Below are 18063 nucleotides of genomic sequence, written 5' to 3'. Positions count from 1 at the left end.
CAGTTTCATATCACAATAATAAAAGAAAAGATTATCACAACTTCCCTTTCATGATGTCTTTAAATTCCTGCAGGTAGACAAAAAAAAAAGTCAGCAGTTGTGCCTTCTAAGGATCCAAAACTGCCACTTTTTCAGAATGCGTGGGGAATTATTAAATTATTATACGTTTTAGATTAATTGTTTTTCTATTGTCTTAAAGACGACTTTCTTAAATAAACAAAGTCATGGTAAAATGTCATTGCATGTCCTTGCAGCACAACGTGACTCTGGTACAGAAGGGTGTGCTATCCTGAGATGGAATCCCAGGAACACACACACACAGAGAGAGAGAGAGAGAGAGAGAGAGAGAGAGAGAGAGAGAGAGAGAGAGAGAGAGAGAGAGAGAGAGAGAGAGAGAGAGAGAGAGAGAGAGAGAGAGATTCTGCACATACAGGCATAATGATGTGGAATGAAAACACACAGCGTGCATTAACACGATCTAGACACATTCCCAAAGATCCAACATTATAGTGTGATGGGATCACAGTCAAATCACACTAAATATGACATGGAAGTTATATGGAAACTTCATCCACACGGACTGACCACCACAGCATCTGAAGCATTTCACACTTACACAACATTACCCCAGGCAAATCTTCTATGGAAACATATGTCACTGCCTTTGAACAAAACATTGTGATAACTGTCTTTGTTTAAAGGGATAATTCACCCAGAATGTAAACATCTATCAGTTTACCCACTATAATTTTGTTAAAATAGTAGCTAAATGAAGCTCTTTTCCAAATAGTGAAATAACTGCTACAGCCGATTTGTGTAAACTACTCCTTTAAACCATTCTAAAACATGTTTTATCTATTTTGTATATATCTATGAGAGAAATCATTGCCAAAACAACAAAAAAACAGTGCTCATCATCCACAGAAGCTGTAAGTGACTTTACGTAGTAAAGAAAACTAATCTTTCCTCCGAGCTGGTTTGCATCTTCACATCTGTAGGCCTACCTAAAACGTTGAACAAGTCAATGGCATATAAAAATGGCATGACAATGACAGAAACGTTCCGTTCCGGACACGGTGCAGAATAACCAGCGTGACCTCTTACACACAGAATGCCTTGAGCGCGAGAGGGGCGTGGCGCGCTCACGGGCACCGAAATAGCGCTCGCGCGGGCACGTCGCTATTACAAAGAACACAATATCAATATCAACTAACACATATTCAGTTCTACTGTATGACTTTATTGCGTCATTTGGGTGCCGAAATTAATCTTTTAAACTAAAACTAGATAGGCTACTTATACAGCTAGGCCTATTATTATTACTATAAGGCTATATTATAAAAGTGGCATTATACGTAGGCTATATTATTTATTTTTTACAGTATTTAGGCTATTTTTTAACAAAACGTTTTAAATTAAGAACAAAACAAATAACAACAACAAAGATAGGCCTAGTTAATAGGCTATATTAAAATAAATACGGTGTGATTACAATTATGCTATGCGTTATTCAATGACCTTAGAGCTGCCAATATGGGTCTGTTGAACTCGGGTTCTACTCACATGTTTGGCAAAGTATGAAAAACTCTCTTCAAATGTCCACTTACACATCCAGTGTTGAATGTTTTTCGTTGTCAACTACAATAACGACAAATATAAATCGTTAGGGAGTTCATATTACTGCGTGTAGCGAAGAGTGAAGTTATAGATTCCCTCCCGTTCGCGGTGTGATACGAGTGTGTGTGTGTGTGTGTGTGTGTGTGTGTGTGTGTGAGAGAGAGAGTGAAACCGGACGCGCCCGCGGGGGTCTCTAATTATAACCACCACTCAGGGCAGCGAATAGACACAGAGGAGCATGGCCCGGGCACACACCCTCTGTGCAGATTAATATCCCACGGTGCGAATTAATAGAGCATTTGTGCAGGTCACCCACCAAATTAATGGTTAACATAGTTACTTAGTGGCCTTAGTAAAGTTACAGCAAGTTTCATAGGCTACAAGTATAGGTTTTAAATGGGGTCTCTGAAGTTCACCAGAGACTTCCCAAATTGACCACTAGACGTCACTGTGGCGTCATTTTAGAAAAGTTTGTTTAACGTTACTTGAAGATAGTCTCAGTTTAATGCAGAGAAAAACAACGTTTACTCCATAATAGGTACTTTGTAGCCTACTTTTCAATACGTAAAGACAACATGTTTTACATTGCTTTAACTCATCAAAATAAGTTGAGCACTTTTCAACTTTAAGTTATAGTCTAAGAGATTCAACTAATTTTTTGAGTCAGTTTAATGTAATTTAAGTTTAAATTACTTAAACACCCAAGTTGATTGAACTTAAATTTAAGGCAGCAACTTGATAGATTAATCAAATATTACATCTAATTAAATTTGCGCTATAATAGTGGCCCCAGTCAGATCAATCCTAATGTTATCGTCTTCTATTCAGACTTCTGTTTGATTTGGCAGCAAATAGTTATGTCTAATATGTCTGTTTGTCATCCAACCATTTTCAATGTCATTTAATTTATACTCCAATTACGTAGAAATGTAATAAAGAACTGAATTAAGTCAGCGCAACTGTCATCCTCGCCCCTCAGTTTGAGAAAGCTGCTTCTTTGATTTTGCCACATGTTGCCATGGTAAGTATCTGACTAAACTCAGAGTGTTTGCAGCCTGACGTCTCATTTAACCTGTCCTGACACCTTCCTATTCTTTCTGGAGCCAGGACTAACCACAGCCCACGAGATGGATGGATGAATAGATGAATACATGGATTAGAGGATGAAGGTGCTTCCCATTCTCTTCCATGTGAATGAGTCGGAACAAAAAGAGGTTCTTTCCTCTTCATTAAGTTAATGGATGTACGGCTGATGTACCTGAGTACTAGCAAGTAAGACGTGCAGAGATTTCAGAGCCTGAGGGGTTGGATCAACTTCCACAAACATGGACACATCGGCTCCTTCCCTGTTTGTCTTTGGTCTTATGTGACATCTCTTTATTACTGCTGGGTGCAGTTGGCGCTACAGAGACAGCCCCGTGTGTTTTAGGTGGGGTTGGCATCGCCGTTTCTAATAAATTACAGATTTGTGCAAGATCAGCGTCAGAGGTTCTTCAGGGCTACAAGTGCAAGTGAGAGTTCTGGAGAGTTCTGCATCTGCTGTCCAGGTATCTTTGACCTTGCTGAACCTAAGACAAACAGAAGTAAGATAAGTGAGGTTTATGTTTTAGAAATACTTTTATTTGATTAATTACTGTGATTTAGGCACCTGTTTTATCCACTGAGATCCACAATCACTGGAAACACAATGACTCCTCTGAGGTCTGGAGCACAGGGGTGAGAAACTTACAAAGCACTTTATTTATTATTATTTTTACAGAGGTTTGGAAACATTATTTTGGTTTATCTTAAATGTAATATTTTTATAACTGATTTTCAAGGGTAAAATAGTAATACACCACACTGTAAAAAGTGATCAGTTGACAATAAAAAGGGAGGAAACCCATTGCCTTAAAATTATTAAGTAAATAAACTTCATGCGTAATTGAACAGATTAAGTTATGTGGAATTGTCAAGTTCACATAACTTAATTTTTTCAATTACGCATGAAGTTTATTAATAATTTAAGGCAACGGGTTTCCTCACTTTTTTTAAATTGTCAACTGATCACTTTTTACAGTGCACAGATTTTTTTTAATGTTATTTATTTAATAAAAAATACAGTAATTTTGTGAAATATTACCAATTAAAACAACTTTTCTATTTTTAAATGTAATCTCACATTTTTATGCTGAATTTTCAGCACCTTTACTCCAGTTTTCAGTCACATGATCCTTCAGAAATCAGTCTAATATGCTGATTTGGTGTTTAAGAAACATTTATTACTATTATCAATGTTGATAACAGTCGTGCTGCCTAATATTTTTGTGGAACCATGATATATATTTCTTTCAGGAATCTTTAATGAATAGAACATTCAAAATAACAATCATTTGAAATAGAAATCTTTAATATTATAACATTATGTCTTTACTTTGATCAATGAAAGTATTCATTTCTTTAAATAAACATGTGATTGACAGTGTACATGTTGAATGTAATGCGTAATGTGACCTTGATATAAATAAAAGAAAAACGGTTCTGCTTTCATGGATCATTACAACTCAAATAATGAATAGCTCTAATTATAAACTGCATGTCACGTTAATCAAGAGTAATTACTTTAAATTTTTTAGGAAGAACACCAACAGAATATTTAACACTGAATCATTCTTCTGAGACACATGGACTCATGTACTGTATGTGTGTGTTAGATTGTGCTGTGTGACACTGGCTGTCTGGCTGTGTTGTGGAGCTCATACTGAGGCTTCTGTGCTCAACCTGAAGCGTTTCATCGGCTGCGCAGTTCGAGAATTTACCTTTCTGGCCCGTAAGCCGGGATGCGGTGGGCTGCACATCTCCACTGACGCCTGCTGGGGACGCTGTGAGACCTGGGAAGTAAGACTATGAACAGCATTTACTAAAGCCAGAGAGAAGAGCTCTTGCCACACACACCTGCAATGTGATGAATACTTAATCAAGATGATATAAAACTGTCAAGGAGAAAATACTTTATAAGAAGGATTGTAATGCATTGAAATGACTTAACAGGGCTTTAAAATGGATCAAATTAATCCCCAGATATATTACTCAGTGGCAAAAAATAATAGATTAGGTGATTTTGCTTTTAATACAGATGGAAGCAGCCGACAGGGTTTGAAAACAATTGATTATACATTAGAAAGATTATTTTATATTAGTTATATTAGAGTTTGCCTTTGCATTATTTATTGTTTGTAACTGTGTTTAATTTTTACACACAGAGCGGTTGAAGGCACTTTTTGAGACCAGAACTCACGTTGACCCAAATAATCTGAAAAAGAAAAAAAAACTGAACCGCTTTTCCTTTAGTGCTCTTAAGAGAGAGGTGGGGAACCTCTTGGGTGGATTGCTGGAAATTAAAGGGGGAAAAAATAACAACAGGAAATTGAGGAAAATGGTAGCAATATTTGTTCAGTCAGGCCTGGCATTATGTTTTACTGTTGTTTTTAATGTATTTTTTTGTGCATATAATGATTATAATAATAAATGTTATAAATAATAATGTTAAATAATACTATGTTTTACATAGTACCATAATTGTAGGTATTATGTATAAATATTACTAGTATTACTGCTCTACTCATAGACAATTAATTGTCTGAGTACAGCAACATACACTGTAAAAAATGTGCTAGCTTCAAAATCAACTACTTTTAACTCAAAAATATAATTTAATAAAGTTGAATCAACCTGACAACATTAGAGCACTCCAGTTTTAAGGATGAGAACAGGACTGCACAGATTCACTTTTAAAGAAAAAAAAAGTGTCTTCAAAGACAAATTTCTTTTTCAGTTAATGGTGTTTGAATTGGAACAGACATTTGGGACATTATTTAAAGTTTAAAGATTAGTGTACTGTTAAAAATTAAAGTATAAAGGTGCTTTTAAGTGTACAGTCTATCTAAAAAATAAACCAGTGCACAAATGAAATGTCCTCATTATGGCATCAGTCTGACATCACCTGTCAATCACTGCAGAAGCCTGTCCTGGACCCGCCCTTCATCGAGTCGCATCAGCGCGTGTGCACCTATAACGAGACCCGATTAGAGACGGTGCAGCTGCCCAACTGCTCAGCAGACGTGGACCCGTCCTACACCTATCCAGTGGCCCTGCGGTGTGACTGTGGGGTGTGTCTCACCAGCACCACTGAATGCATCACCTCTGTCTGATATGCAGGAGAAACCAGCCATTATGTTATGGTTAAAACACCAAACGCCATGTGCACTGCAGGAATAAAAATTTTACCTTTAAATGGTCCCTGTATGTTTTTTTTCCCTCCTCCTCTTTCTGAAAAGATCAAAATTATATTAATAAAATAAAACTGCAAACACCTCACCCGCGATCTTCTGTCATAAACTGAAAAAGAAGGATCTTTAGCGGCAGGACATAAGCCATTAAATCACGCTACATAAGTTTCATTATATATTTTTCCAGGAGATTTGTTATTATGTTTGTTCCAAAAGTCTTGTGACTATGACACATCCATATGTGTGTGTGAGTGCTAAAGAAAGTCTTGTGGATCTCGTGGATGTATCATTAGGGGGTCCAACCACCTGTTCAATGCTGCTCTCATCTCACTGATTCATCTCTGACAGTCATTCACAGTCATATACTGTATTATGTATACAGTACCACCTGCTCTGGCTCTTCCTTCTCAGGCCAACCAGGTGAACTTTGTGTATTTACTTTGTTCATATACTTAATCCATTCCTGCATCTAAGCATCTACGCTGTTTCGTGTGCTGATCACACACATATGAAAACATATGAGAATGAGAATAAATCATTTTCTCATCATCAGAATCCTGCAGCACTGAAGACTAATATATCAGAAAGCTGTGTTACTGTGAGTTCACATGTCCCAGCAGTCCCAGCAAGATAAATTATTTAAAACCTCACTAATGTGAAAATGATGAGAAAACATTTTCCTCTCCTATTCTGGCATCGTATTGAGCAGCAGAAGCTTATGATTATTATTATTACCTTTTCCATTGGTGTGTAACGCCTCAGAGGTCAAACTCTGCAGTTTTGTACAGGAAATTACATTTAGGGCCAACAGTTTAATATAGTTTCATTAAGATCCACAATTAATTGATTAATTTAATTGATTTTGATAGGGTAAATGTGGTGGTTCCTTACTTAATTTGATAGTTCTGGTCAACTTCTGATCAATCAGTCAATCTAAAATAAAGTTAAAAAAATTAAATAAATTAACCCTCATCCTTCACTCGGGTCATTTTCACCTGAAACTCGTTAAAAAAATAAATGTTCATCAGAGGGCTCCAAGACCCTAGGACTTTCGTCGCACTTGAACCGAGAATACACAATATTTTTTTTTTTAATGGATTCAAGGAGTTTTGTGGTTGAAATTTTAAAACGTGACAAATCCTTCACTCGCGGGTCAATTTGACCCACTTATAAATGGAATGCCGGGAATGCTTCAGTAGGCCTACACGTAGAAAAACCTAAAAATGCTCAAAATTCAAACTAGAAAATGCTAAAACTTTACCAAAAAATTATTTATTTAAAGAAAAACTGACTTTAGGACCCAGCGGAACAGCTCATTTGCTCCATATAGACTATAAGGCCATCTAGTGGCAAGAGTCATGAAATATCATGTTATATATATTTTTTTTTTTCAATAGAGGTCGGCAAAGACACCAAATATACAATATTTTGAGATGAATTAAAAGGGTTATGCATGAAATTGAGAGTTATTTTGAATTTAAGTTGAAACAATGTGAGGAATGTGCTTAAATGACTATTTATTTATTTTTTATTTATTGATCAAATATAGTAATTTAAAGTAAAAAAATAAAATAAAAATAATCCTAAATAATTTTAGGGCTTCGGGTCATTTTGACCCGCGAGGGAAAGATACAAAGTGCGAGGGAAGGATGAAGGATAAATGCAATTTCACACCTTTTGATGCTTCATTTCTCAAGATTTTGCAGACCAGCAAAATTGCTTTCAACATTGGATCATGTGACACCGAAGACTTGAGTAATAGTGCTGAAAATTCAGCTTTGCCATAACAGGAATACATTTCTGTTAAATGACAGGTAAATATATTTCACAGGTAACAGGTAAATATATTTCATAATGTTGCTATTTTTTACTGTATTTTTGATCAAATAAATGCAGGCTTAGTTAGCATAAGAGACTTGAATGGAAGTGTAAATATGTAATATGAATTACAATATACCATTTTCCCTTTTTTAAGTCCCTGGCAAAAACCAGAGGGGGCCTCCGAAGAGACGGGTGCCCTGGGGCCTGGTATGACCATAATCCATCCTGGCTTTTGAACAACGGTGTTCCCAGTGATTTTGTTGCTACGGTAATGTTGGCATGTATGTAAGTCACCAGCATTCCCAGAAATGTCAAACCTCCCCCAAAGCTGCCTTTGTCCCAGATTAATTACCAAAATTACCCTTCTGTCAAATCACTTCCATTCAATTAACTGTCAAACAAACAAACTCTAAATCTGGCCCAACTCATGGACATGACAGGCTCTTTCAAACGACTTGAGGCGTTTGAGCTGACAGGTACAGATCCAACTGAATGAGGTTCTAAATAAGCAAGAGGGAAAAATATAGGAGACACTGTTCAGTCTTCTTACACAACAACTCACTCCCTTACCTTTATGTTCATTTACGTTCATTTTTTGTCTTTTTAGATACTAGTAATTATATCTGCACTATAAGATCACTAATCTACGGAAGCTTGTTTCCACCACGGAATAAAAAAAATGTAAAAGATAAATGAGACTTTACCTCACAATTCTGACTTTTTTTCCCTAAAAATTACAAGTTTATATCTCGCAGATATGATAAAAATGTCACAATTACCTTTTTTTTCAGTGGTGGAAACAAGCTTACATGCAAACTAATTTTACAGTGAAAAAAAAAACAGTGAGATATCTTTATAATTAATTTATAACTAGATTTAGTCCACAAAATTCTGAACTTCTATAAAACTATATAACCAGGATCAAATGAAAGGGTTGCAATTGTATCATCACTTTCCTATTTGATGCTCTCTGGGAAGCATCTTCTAGTGATAGTTCACCCAAAAATGAAAATTCTGTCATCATTTACTCAGCCTCAAGTTGTTGAGAAATTCATACAGGTTTGGAACAACTTATAGGTGAGTAAATCATGACAGAATTTTCATTTTTGGGTGAACTATCACTTTAAGATGCTTCCCAGAGAGCATCAATATTAGCTTGTGTGAAGCTTGCTACAGAGAATTGTCTGATATCTGGACAATCTGATAAATAAGAATCTGAAAATTCCCATTTATCTTAATTGCAAGCTACTTTAGAATGGCTGTCAATGCAGAAAGATTGAGCAGCAGAATGATGTTACTGTACTTTCCAGAGGCTAACATAACAATACCAATAAAACTCTTGACCCATGGGTCTTTTCCCAATTAAATGTTGTCTAATGACCTCAATTGAGGTTAAGCTCATTGAGACCTTAAAGGGTTAGTTCACCCAAAAATGAAAATTATGTCATTAATGACTCACCCTCATGTCGTTCCAAGCCCGTAAGACCTCCGTTCATCTTCGGAACACAGTTTAAGATATTTTAGATTTAATCCGAGAGCTTTCTGTTCCTCCATTGAAAGTCAATGGACGGCATACTGTCCATGTCCAGAAAGGCAATACAGACATCATCAAAGTAGTCCATGTGACATCAGTGGCTCAATCTTAAGTTTATCAAGCGGCGAGAATACTTTTTGTGCGCAAAAAGTCATGTGTGATACGTGTGACGTACAACACAGACGCGCTACGCAAAAACACTACGTGAACTCACTCGCGGCCCAGAGAGAAGGAAATGAATAGTGGAATAAAGTCGTTATTTTTGTTTACTTTTTGCACACAAAAAGTATTCTCGCCGCTTGATAAACTTAAGATTGAGCCACTGGAGTCACATGGACTACTTTGATGAAGTCTACTAAAGTCAGGACCCATTAGTACACAGAGGGCAGGCCTCATGTTATATTCAATACAGCACCAACCCTTTGATTTTACATTCACAAACACACATTACTCCTGAAATGGACATGAATACGTGAAACAACATTTATGTGTTTGTTTGTGTGTGTGTGTGTGAAGAGGATATAAAAGCCCATTTTTTTCACATAAAAGCACTTGAGTTGTGTTTTTTTGGCAAAACCAAACCTATTCCAGATCTTTAGCCAGCTCAGCAAAAAGAAAGAGAGTAAGAGATAAATGGATTGTAATAACAGAATCTTGAGGGCTTGATGCCAAACTGCAGCTTCCACTACCTGAAAATTGGCTTCAGCCGAGAGCTTCATATGTCTTTCTTTTCTGGAGGACAAGATCAAACCAGCAGGACTGCAATACAGAGCTGCACTCTTTAACCTGTGCAGGAAGTTTTAACTCTCTGATGTCTGGAAACCGACAGGGAGACGAGGCACATGAAACCTGTGATTAAAAGCATTGGATGTAGTAGAAAAAAACAAATAAGGTTACTTTTAGAACTGAGAAAATCCTCTTCAGTACATTTTCAGAAACGCTGATAAAAGCTGGAAAGATTCCAAACTTAAGCAACATTATTTAAACGCAATAAATCAATTAAGAGAACAGTTGGTCTCTTTAAAATTAAAACCGTGATCCATTTTTTCAGGATTCTTTGATAAATAGAAAGTAATTTTTTTTGCACAATATAAGTCTTTTCTGTCACTTTTGATTAATTGTATATATCATAAGTAATTTAATTTCTTTAAAAAAAGTGCTGATCCCAAACTAGTATATATATATGGCATATATATATATATGGCACACAATGCATTTAAGTGAAGCTTGAGAATTTTTTTTTTCAATAATACCTTTAAATTTGAGTCCTTATGAGCAGTTTTTCAGATTTAGTTCCATTTTTACTGTCATTGAGGGGTCCTGGTCTGGAGACTGGACTTGATCTACTGAAGAGGGTGTGTTTCAGGTCTTTCAAATCGTGAGGACATCTCTAGGAATTCCAGTCCTATGATAAGGGGACTTTGTTTTGAGAGATAAACAAATCATAATGTTATTTTGCATATGAGAACAAAATATTGTGACTGATCCTTATAACTGTAAATACTTATTTACCATTTTTTATTAAGGTTGCATATAATACAGTTGACAGATATGCAGTGGTGAAGCTGTTATTGGTGCAATATAAAATGAAACAAACCCCAATAACATTGAGTGGTACATAATTGAACTGCATAAAATCCCACACCCTCCAAAATCCTTGTCCAAAAAAATGACACATGGCAGTTAAAATGTCATGGACAGACGGAAAAAAATAACCACACAGACATGTCCTACACTGATAACCAATGCAATTTTTTCTTCTTCGGCTTTATCTCAAGAGTGATGTTAAGGTCCTTTAAGGCAAAGCTCTTGAGTGCTGTGAAAGTCATTCATGCATACGTGAAATGTTTCAGACAAGACACATTCTTCCTCAGTGATCTGTCATGCTACATGTTGTTAAAAACCCTGAATGTACATTACCGTGAAATCAAGACAATCAACAGTCTCTTTCATTTAGACATTAAAAATAAGCATTCTTAGAATAAAGAATAAATAGATCTGCATGCAGTTAACTGCATAATATACAAGCATTTAAATATAATTTCAATTGTATTCGACATCATTCGTAAATTTTTGGCAAGCCAGAACCCAGCTGGACATGCAGAATATATACAAACTCACGCTGAAAAGGGGGGGGGGGTATAGTTCCTGCATTATTTCAGTGTGCAAAAGTTCTGATTGAACATTAAAGCACTAAAACTATAAATCCTTTTATTTTTGTATTTAGCAGTACATGCCACTGTACTCAGAGAGGGTTAGAGTCCATGGCAGTTATTTCGACCTAGAAACCAACTCCTGCTCCCATACAGATGTTCAACTGATGCTCAACTTATCCTCTAAAATCACAAGCTAGAATCCAAACCAAGCTCCTATTTAGGACGTTCCTCTATGAGCTGCAGGTGTAGAAGACAGATGTGGATGCACCAAAACAGTGATACTACTACAAATGCTTCATCTCAAATGCTTATTGAATGCAAACGTCTTATGGCGATCCCTCATCCTTTTCAGAATCAGGTGTACTGAGTGTGGACTCTGGGATGCTGCCCTGTGCTTTGAGTTTGGGTCTATGTGTTTTCAGATTTGAGTCTTCACTAGATGGGGCCGTTGAAGTCTCTAAAAGCAGCCTGAGAATTTGTCCAATCCGTTCTTCTAAATTCACCATCCTTCCGTTCAGAGCCTGGATCTCAGTCCGCAGCTCCACCCTGGCCTCCTGCAGCGAGGCCAGGAATGAGCTCTCGCTACTGGGGGAAAAATCGCGGGCTGGTCCTTCTCCTCTACGAAGTCTAGGTACAGGGCTCTGTGGTTCCGAAACCCGATCCAGTCTCTGGTCACTGTAGGTCAGGCCGCTATCCCAAGAGTCCGTTTTGCGGAGCGAATTCTTCCTGGATTCACCAACCACCTCAACACTCTCTATCTGAACTTTGACTTCTGGTGAAAGGTGCTCCATGGAAACGGCCTTAGCTGCATTGTTTAATCCCTCTTTCCTCCCCTCCTCTGGAGATGAACCTGGGGCAGCCATGTTGTTTTTCAGTCTCATCCAGCCACGAGCGGTTCCTGCGGGCTTGGTCCGCGCTGTGTTATTCACTTTGAGTCGGTTTGCGACTTGGTCACCGCTGGCCACAGCAGGTTTGAGTTCCATGATGTCGCGGTTGTTCTGCTTGATGGAGTCGCCCAGTTTAGAATAGGCCAGACAGTTCTGGATGGGTGTGATCTGGGAGATGGTGACCACGCTGCTTGTGGATCCGTTCTGAACCGTGTGCAGCGAGTTCTGCATGAGGGAGGCGTGTGGTTTCGGCATGCGTGCGGGCTGCTGTAGGTGATGTTGATTCTTCTCCAGGTCGAGCTGGGCCGAAGCACCCTGGTTACGGAGCTCCTTCTGCTGTTTGAACTTCTGGAAAAGTTTTCGGACCGGGTGGTCCACCGGAATGGTGAGTGGGACCTCATTCTTTGAGCGCTGCCTCTCCTCTTCCTCCTTCTTCACATCGATGATTTTACGGAATATAAACTGAATATGGAGACAATAAGAAATACCATTAGCTTGATTGGAAAAGGCATCCAATCAAGAATTTTGGAATCATCATCAAAACTTTCACTTTAAGATAAATAGAAAATGCTGCATTTTGACCAAATTCGGTTTATAAGACTTTTGATGTAAATTTCTCTCAGTTATTTAGAAATTATAACAATGAAAAACAGTATCAGAAAAGATTTACTAATATTTAAATATTGAACATAAAATAGTTACATGAGCATCAAAAAAGAAGTGCTGCTTGGTATAAAAATTAAACATTTAACATGTGGGAATTTCAGCATAAGGGGATTATCAATAATGTGTGCTGTGATGGGAAAGAAAGATTTAAATTATACATGTTTTATCTTCCTCTAAAGCCAGCCCGTCACGCTAACGCTTCTTTTTGTGTCTTGCCATTGTCTGCCCACAGATTACCTATGCTTGTATATTGTCTTAAATTATATATACGTTGGTCTCTTCACCCCCACTGTCTCTCTCATATCCCACTTTATCTCCACATGAAAATCATCACGTTCTATATTGGAACTGATTTGTGGTGCTTGATTCATTTCGTTCAGCTGATTATATTAATTTACTTGTCTGTCTCTCTCTCAAGATACTGTAAAAGACAAGAACTATGTCAGACTAGAGGCAAAACAGGTAAACAGAATAGCTTCTGATAACCCATTTAAATACATTCTATAATCAGGTTTTCATTCTTTTAATTATTCAATTAAATAGACCTTAATGTTTTTACATGTCTAAAGTGCTCAAGCTATATAACAGTTTTAAAGTTTGTAATTGCAGCACAACAAGCATCATGAACTGGAATTGCAAGAAAAATAATAATCATTATTGATCAGGGCTGCGTTTCCCAAAAGCATTGTTGAGTTAAGTTGATCGTAGAGACCATTGGTGGCAAAGGTTCTACGATCTACTTAGGCTTACGATGCTTTTGGAAAATGCAGCCCAGATTATGAAAAATATTTTTCTTTGCGTAAATCGATTGTGCTAGAAGACATTTAATCCAGCAAAATAAACAACATTTTATATGTATATTTATATATGCACACACACACACACAATGTGTGTGCGTTTGTGTAAAACAGAAAGTCCTACCCGAACAATTAGTTGAGGCAATTAACCAGTAGGATGCTCAAATAAATATATATTATTGTTTTTATAGTGCCACAGATACACTTTTAGGGGGAAATCAACTTACAAATGGCTAACTTGTCTATTCATGTTAAGCTGGGATAGGAAAAATACATTTTAAGATCAGCAGATTTACACACATCACCTTTTTTCCTGTTTTTCTTAAGAATCTGCTTCATTTTGAAGAATATTCAACTCTTAGATCTGAACATAGAAATGTTGGATTTGTTCAGACATGAGCTTACAGACAGAGAAAGTTTGTCATTCACTTTTGCCCTTTCTGAAAGTCAGCAAAACAAGAGCTAGACTGAAACATTCTCTATTTGAACATTACAGCATTTTTTATCCCACTGAGGCTTTGTTTGAGACAACACATTTTCCTCTGACACACACATTTCCTGGTACAGCTTAAAGTTAATCACACAAAACCAACAGAATTTATTTAATGAGTTCCAATCACGGAGGGAAGTTCGGGCATTTGTGTTGTTTTTTTAATAACGTTGAGCGATGAAAGCTCATTAGAACCTAATTCTTCTGACCTCTTTCAAGGCAATAATTGCTTGTTCGCCTTTTAAGGACATCTGCAAACAAGGTTTTATAAAGAACACTTTAAATGTGATTCCACTAACTGTAGTAAAGCCAGGGATAAACTGGCTATAGGGAGCACAGGGATGCTGGGACCATTGTTTTGTAGGCTATCTGTCAAACTTTAAACATACAAAGCAAAAACAAAGATTTAAAGGGAGAAAATGTTACTCTGTCCAGTCCATTGAAGCCAACGTTGTGGATTCGGACACAGGCAACATGAGGCTGTATTGAGAACTGCATGAGGCTGCAAAGTTCCACAGAGATGGAAACTCGAGTCTGTCCGATTATCACTCGCCGACAGATTTAGCGAAATCACCCACGAATGCCCGAAGGCAAATCGGTGCTCGTTCACGCAAGTGAAAATCACGCAGTGTGCATTATCAAAGACATGATCTGAGAGAATCGGCGATGCGTCGCTGACGCCCGTGAGATATTTGGCATGCTAAATATCTGGACCTGTCTGCGATTCAATATCCGGCTGTGTGAAATGTGTTCTGACTGACAACTACATCGGCGATTACCTACAGCCAATGAGAGAGCAATACAGGGCAGCGGGATGTTCGGGGAGGAGTTACAGACCACAATATCAGGAAAAACAAGGCTTTGGTTCCGAAAAAGGCTCCTTCTTGGTCTATTTGGACCGAAGAAACGGAGGAAAGTTTAGTCAAACTTTGGCAAGAGAACCCATGTCTATTTGATGTTTTCTCCTTTTCGCTTCAAAACAGCGCACAGACAATTTGAATCGCAAGTTTCTTGCGGGCTACTATTTTTAATAAAAATTCCGGTCTCACGAGTGATCTTGCATTATTTCCTCATCACTTCTTGCATGTGTTTGGTTGTTAAATGTAGTTTGCGGACCAGACAGAGTTGTTGGCGATTCTTCCTATTGTAAACTCATGCAATGTGAAACCCCCTGTCGCCAATCCATCGTGCAATGTGCACACAGCAGCAACTGAATGCTACCCCAGATAGTCGTGCAGTGTGAAAAGAATGGTGATCTGACGTCTTTGAAAATCGTGCAATGTGAACTCGATATAAGTGGGGGAAAAAATTACTTGCGACTTGACTTGGACTCATGAACTTGGACTCATGAAATCGGCATTTCCGATTACGTTCTCTTTACCACCCCACAAGACAGTATGAAATGCATCATTTTACAATTCATTCTAAATTCATTCATTCCCTATCAATATGCTGCAGCAAACACACCAAGCAAGCATTATTTTATACACACGTGACACATCTGAAGGCACGCAAATTGGAAAAGTCCTGGTATATAGCCTAAATGGACAACAAACAATAACAATATAGCCAAGTTTTACCTTGTGTGATAATCGATTTTCAAGAAGTACGTTTCCATGTCCTTTTCATGGACAACAAATCAAATCCTTTCGAATTTAAATAGAAGATTTGTTCTAAATCTCCTGTCTCTTGACGATATATATTTGAATCATTATTTTATACACTGATGAGCCAAAACATTGACCAATTTCAAGTAAAGTGAATATCATTGATCATCTCCTAACAAGGCCAGATATTAAGGTCTGGATAGATCATTAGATAAGCAAACCATCAGTTCTCGTAATCAACGTGTTGGATGTAAGAGAAATGGGCAGGAATAAAGATCTGAGCGACTTTTACAAGGGCCAAATTGGTATGGCAAGGCGACTGGGTCAGAGTATCTCTGAAATGACAAGGCTTGTGGGTTGCTCCTGGTTAGCTAAGGTGAGAATTTACCATGAAAAGTCCAAGGAGTGACAAACTACAAACTGGCGACAGGGTGTTGGGCGACCAAGGCTCATCGTTGCATGAGGAAAAGGAAGGCTATCCTGTCTGGTCCGAGCCAACAGAAGGTCGCCTAAAATTTTAATGATGGTTATGGGAGGAATGTGTCATAACACACAGTGCATCACACTCTGCTGCGTATGGGGCTGTGCAGCCGCAGACCAATCAGAGTGCCTATGATGATCCCTGTCCACCGTCGAAAGCCCCTACAATGGGCACACGAGCGTCAAACTGGACCTTGGAGCAGTGGAAAAAGGTTGCCTAATCCGATAAGTCCTGTATTCTTTTATATCACGTGGACGACTGTGTACGTCTGCGCTGTTTACCTGGGGAAGTGATGGCACCAGGATGCACTGTAGGACGACGAGAACCCGGTGGAGGGAGTGTGATGCTCTGGACAATGTTCTGCTCGGAAACCCTGGGTCTGGCCATTCAAGTGGACGTAAATTTTACACGTGCCACCTACCTAAACTACCCTTCATAACAATGATGTTTCCTGGTGGAAGTGACCTATTTCAGAAGGATAATACACACTGCACACATTGTTTAGGAATTGTTTGAGGAACATGATGAAGAGTTTAAGGTGTTGCTCTGGCCTCCAAATTCCCCAAACATCAATCCAATTAAGCATCTTTGTGATGTGCTGAACAAACAGGCTTGATTCACGGCAGCTTCACCTCGCAACCAACAGGACTTGGTGCCAGATACCACAGGATACCTTCAGGGGTCTTGTAAAGTCCATGCATCGGCAGGTTGACGCTGTTTTGGCAGGACCAACAGCATATTATTAGGCATTATTATTATTATCATTGGTTTTTCTGTCTGTCTTCTTCACCGACCTTCATCGCTTCATGTGCTGTGACAAGAGTCCTCAGAGAAAGGTTGAAATTAAGGCAGAATCTCTTTGATGATGTTGTAAGAGGACATAACCCAAGCAATTAGTGCATGGAGAGCATGTGAGTGATTAGAAGAAAGAGGCTCTACTCAAACAAACCTGAAAAACATGAACCCAATTAATACTGTGGTGGTCCAAAAGTACATGCAACCAACAGAAACTGAGAAGATTTACAGCATATTCTGTAATTCTCAATAAGAAAATGACACTGAATGCTGCAAAAGATGAAACACTGCACATTATGACATTGTAATCATGAACCCTCTTGCGGAAAGGACACGATGCAAATTTGTACTATGCATATTCAGATTTGCGGAATGCATATGGTAATATCAGAGAAATTAACATTGCCAGAAGGCATATTGTATAAACAATTACCGCATAAAGAGGTGCAAGGCTGAAATATATACATGAAAAACTGTAAATACTTTGTTGACAGAAGAAAGAGGCAGAAGAAGAGAATTGCAGACTAGGTCTTGGGCAGAGCCATTATCACATTTTTTTCGGATCCTAAGCAATGATACGGTTCAAGATTTTCAAATGAACTGATTCACATTCATTTCAAAGGACTTTAGAATCTCACTTTTTCTAAACAAGAGACAGCTGACCTGACTGTCCTTCCCCGAAGGAATACCGCACATCATAGCAATACGCATCTGATTTTCATGCCTTTTCTCTGAGTATTAAAGCACTCTGAAAATGTCTGTTCCATACTGTAATGGCTATTTTAAGATTCCACTTCTGGTCTCAGAGCGACAGAGTGAAGGCTTTGTGCACTGGTCTGTTCACCTGCAACTGCCGACAGAATGAGAGATAAAAAAAAATAAAACTTGTGGTTGCTAAGAAAAAACAGCTGTCGTGATGAATGCGATTGCTGAGGTTTTAGGTC

The 18063-nt window shown here is 38.1% G+C and overlaps 3 protein-coding genes across 7 annotated transcripts in view; 1 reads left to right on the top strand and 2 right to left on the bottom strand.

Moving 5' to 3' along the window:
• syne2b (spectrin repeat containing, nuclear envelope 2b) overlaps positions 1 to 1764 on the bottom strand; it is a 116297-nt gene extending 114533 nt beyond the window's left edge. Inside the window, exon 1 of one of the 4 annotated variants that reach the window (XM_081350606.1) lies at positions 1564 to 1764. The gene's annotated coding sequence lies outside the window, so the exon portion shown is untranslated. The remainder of the gene's footprint in view (positions 1 to 1563) is intronic. The other 3 variants (XM_081350600.1, XM_081350596.1, XM_081350601.1) reach the window with 3 other exon arrangements.
• A 975-nt stretch (positions 1765 to 2739) lies between these two features.
• On the top strand, positions 2740 to 5890 carry gphb5 (glycoprotein hormone subunit beta 5). 2 transcript variants are annotated; one of them, XM_081350235.1, is made up of 4 exons: positions 2742 to 3164; positions 3262 to 3333; positions 4311 to 4494; positions 5616 to 5890. In XM_081350235.1, exons 2-4 carry the CDS (start codon positions 3305 to 3307, stop codon positions 5805 to 5807), a joined length of 405 nt encoding a protein of 134 aa, XP_081206361.1. In that variant the 5' UTR covers positions 2742 to 3164; positions 3262 to 3304; the 3' UTR covers positions 5808 to 5890. The 2 variants fall into 2 exon arrangements, with proteins under 2 accessions (XP_081206362.1, XP_081206361.1); XM_081350236.1 differs by having other exon boundaries at positions 2740 to 3333.
• Positions 5891 to 10748: 4858 nt separating this feature from the next.
• The window catches only part of kcnh5b (potassium voltage-gated channel, subfamily H (eag-related), member 5b), a gene marked incomplete at its 5' end in the record, with an annotated part of 45938 nt that continues 38623 nt past the window's right edge, over positions 10749 to 18063 (bottom strand). Inside the window, one exon of the mRNA XM_081351967.1 lies at positions 10749 to 12745. Within this exon, the coding sequence (XP_081208093.1) occupies positions 11723 to 12745 (1023 nt within the window). The 3' untranslated portion in view covers positions 10749 to 11722. The remainder of the gene's footprint in view (positions 12746 to 18063) is intronic.

This window comes from Scardinius erythrophthalmus, assembly GCF_964197995.2.
Source record: "Scardinius erythrophthalmus genome assembly, chromosome: 21".
Taxonomy (NCBI): Eukaryota; Metazoa; Chordata; class Actinopteri; order Cypriniformes; family Leuciscidae; genus Scardinius; species Scardinius erythrophthalmus.
Note: the sequence above shows the minus strand (reverse complement) of the source record. Positions and strands in the feature narration are given on the sequence as shown.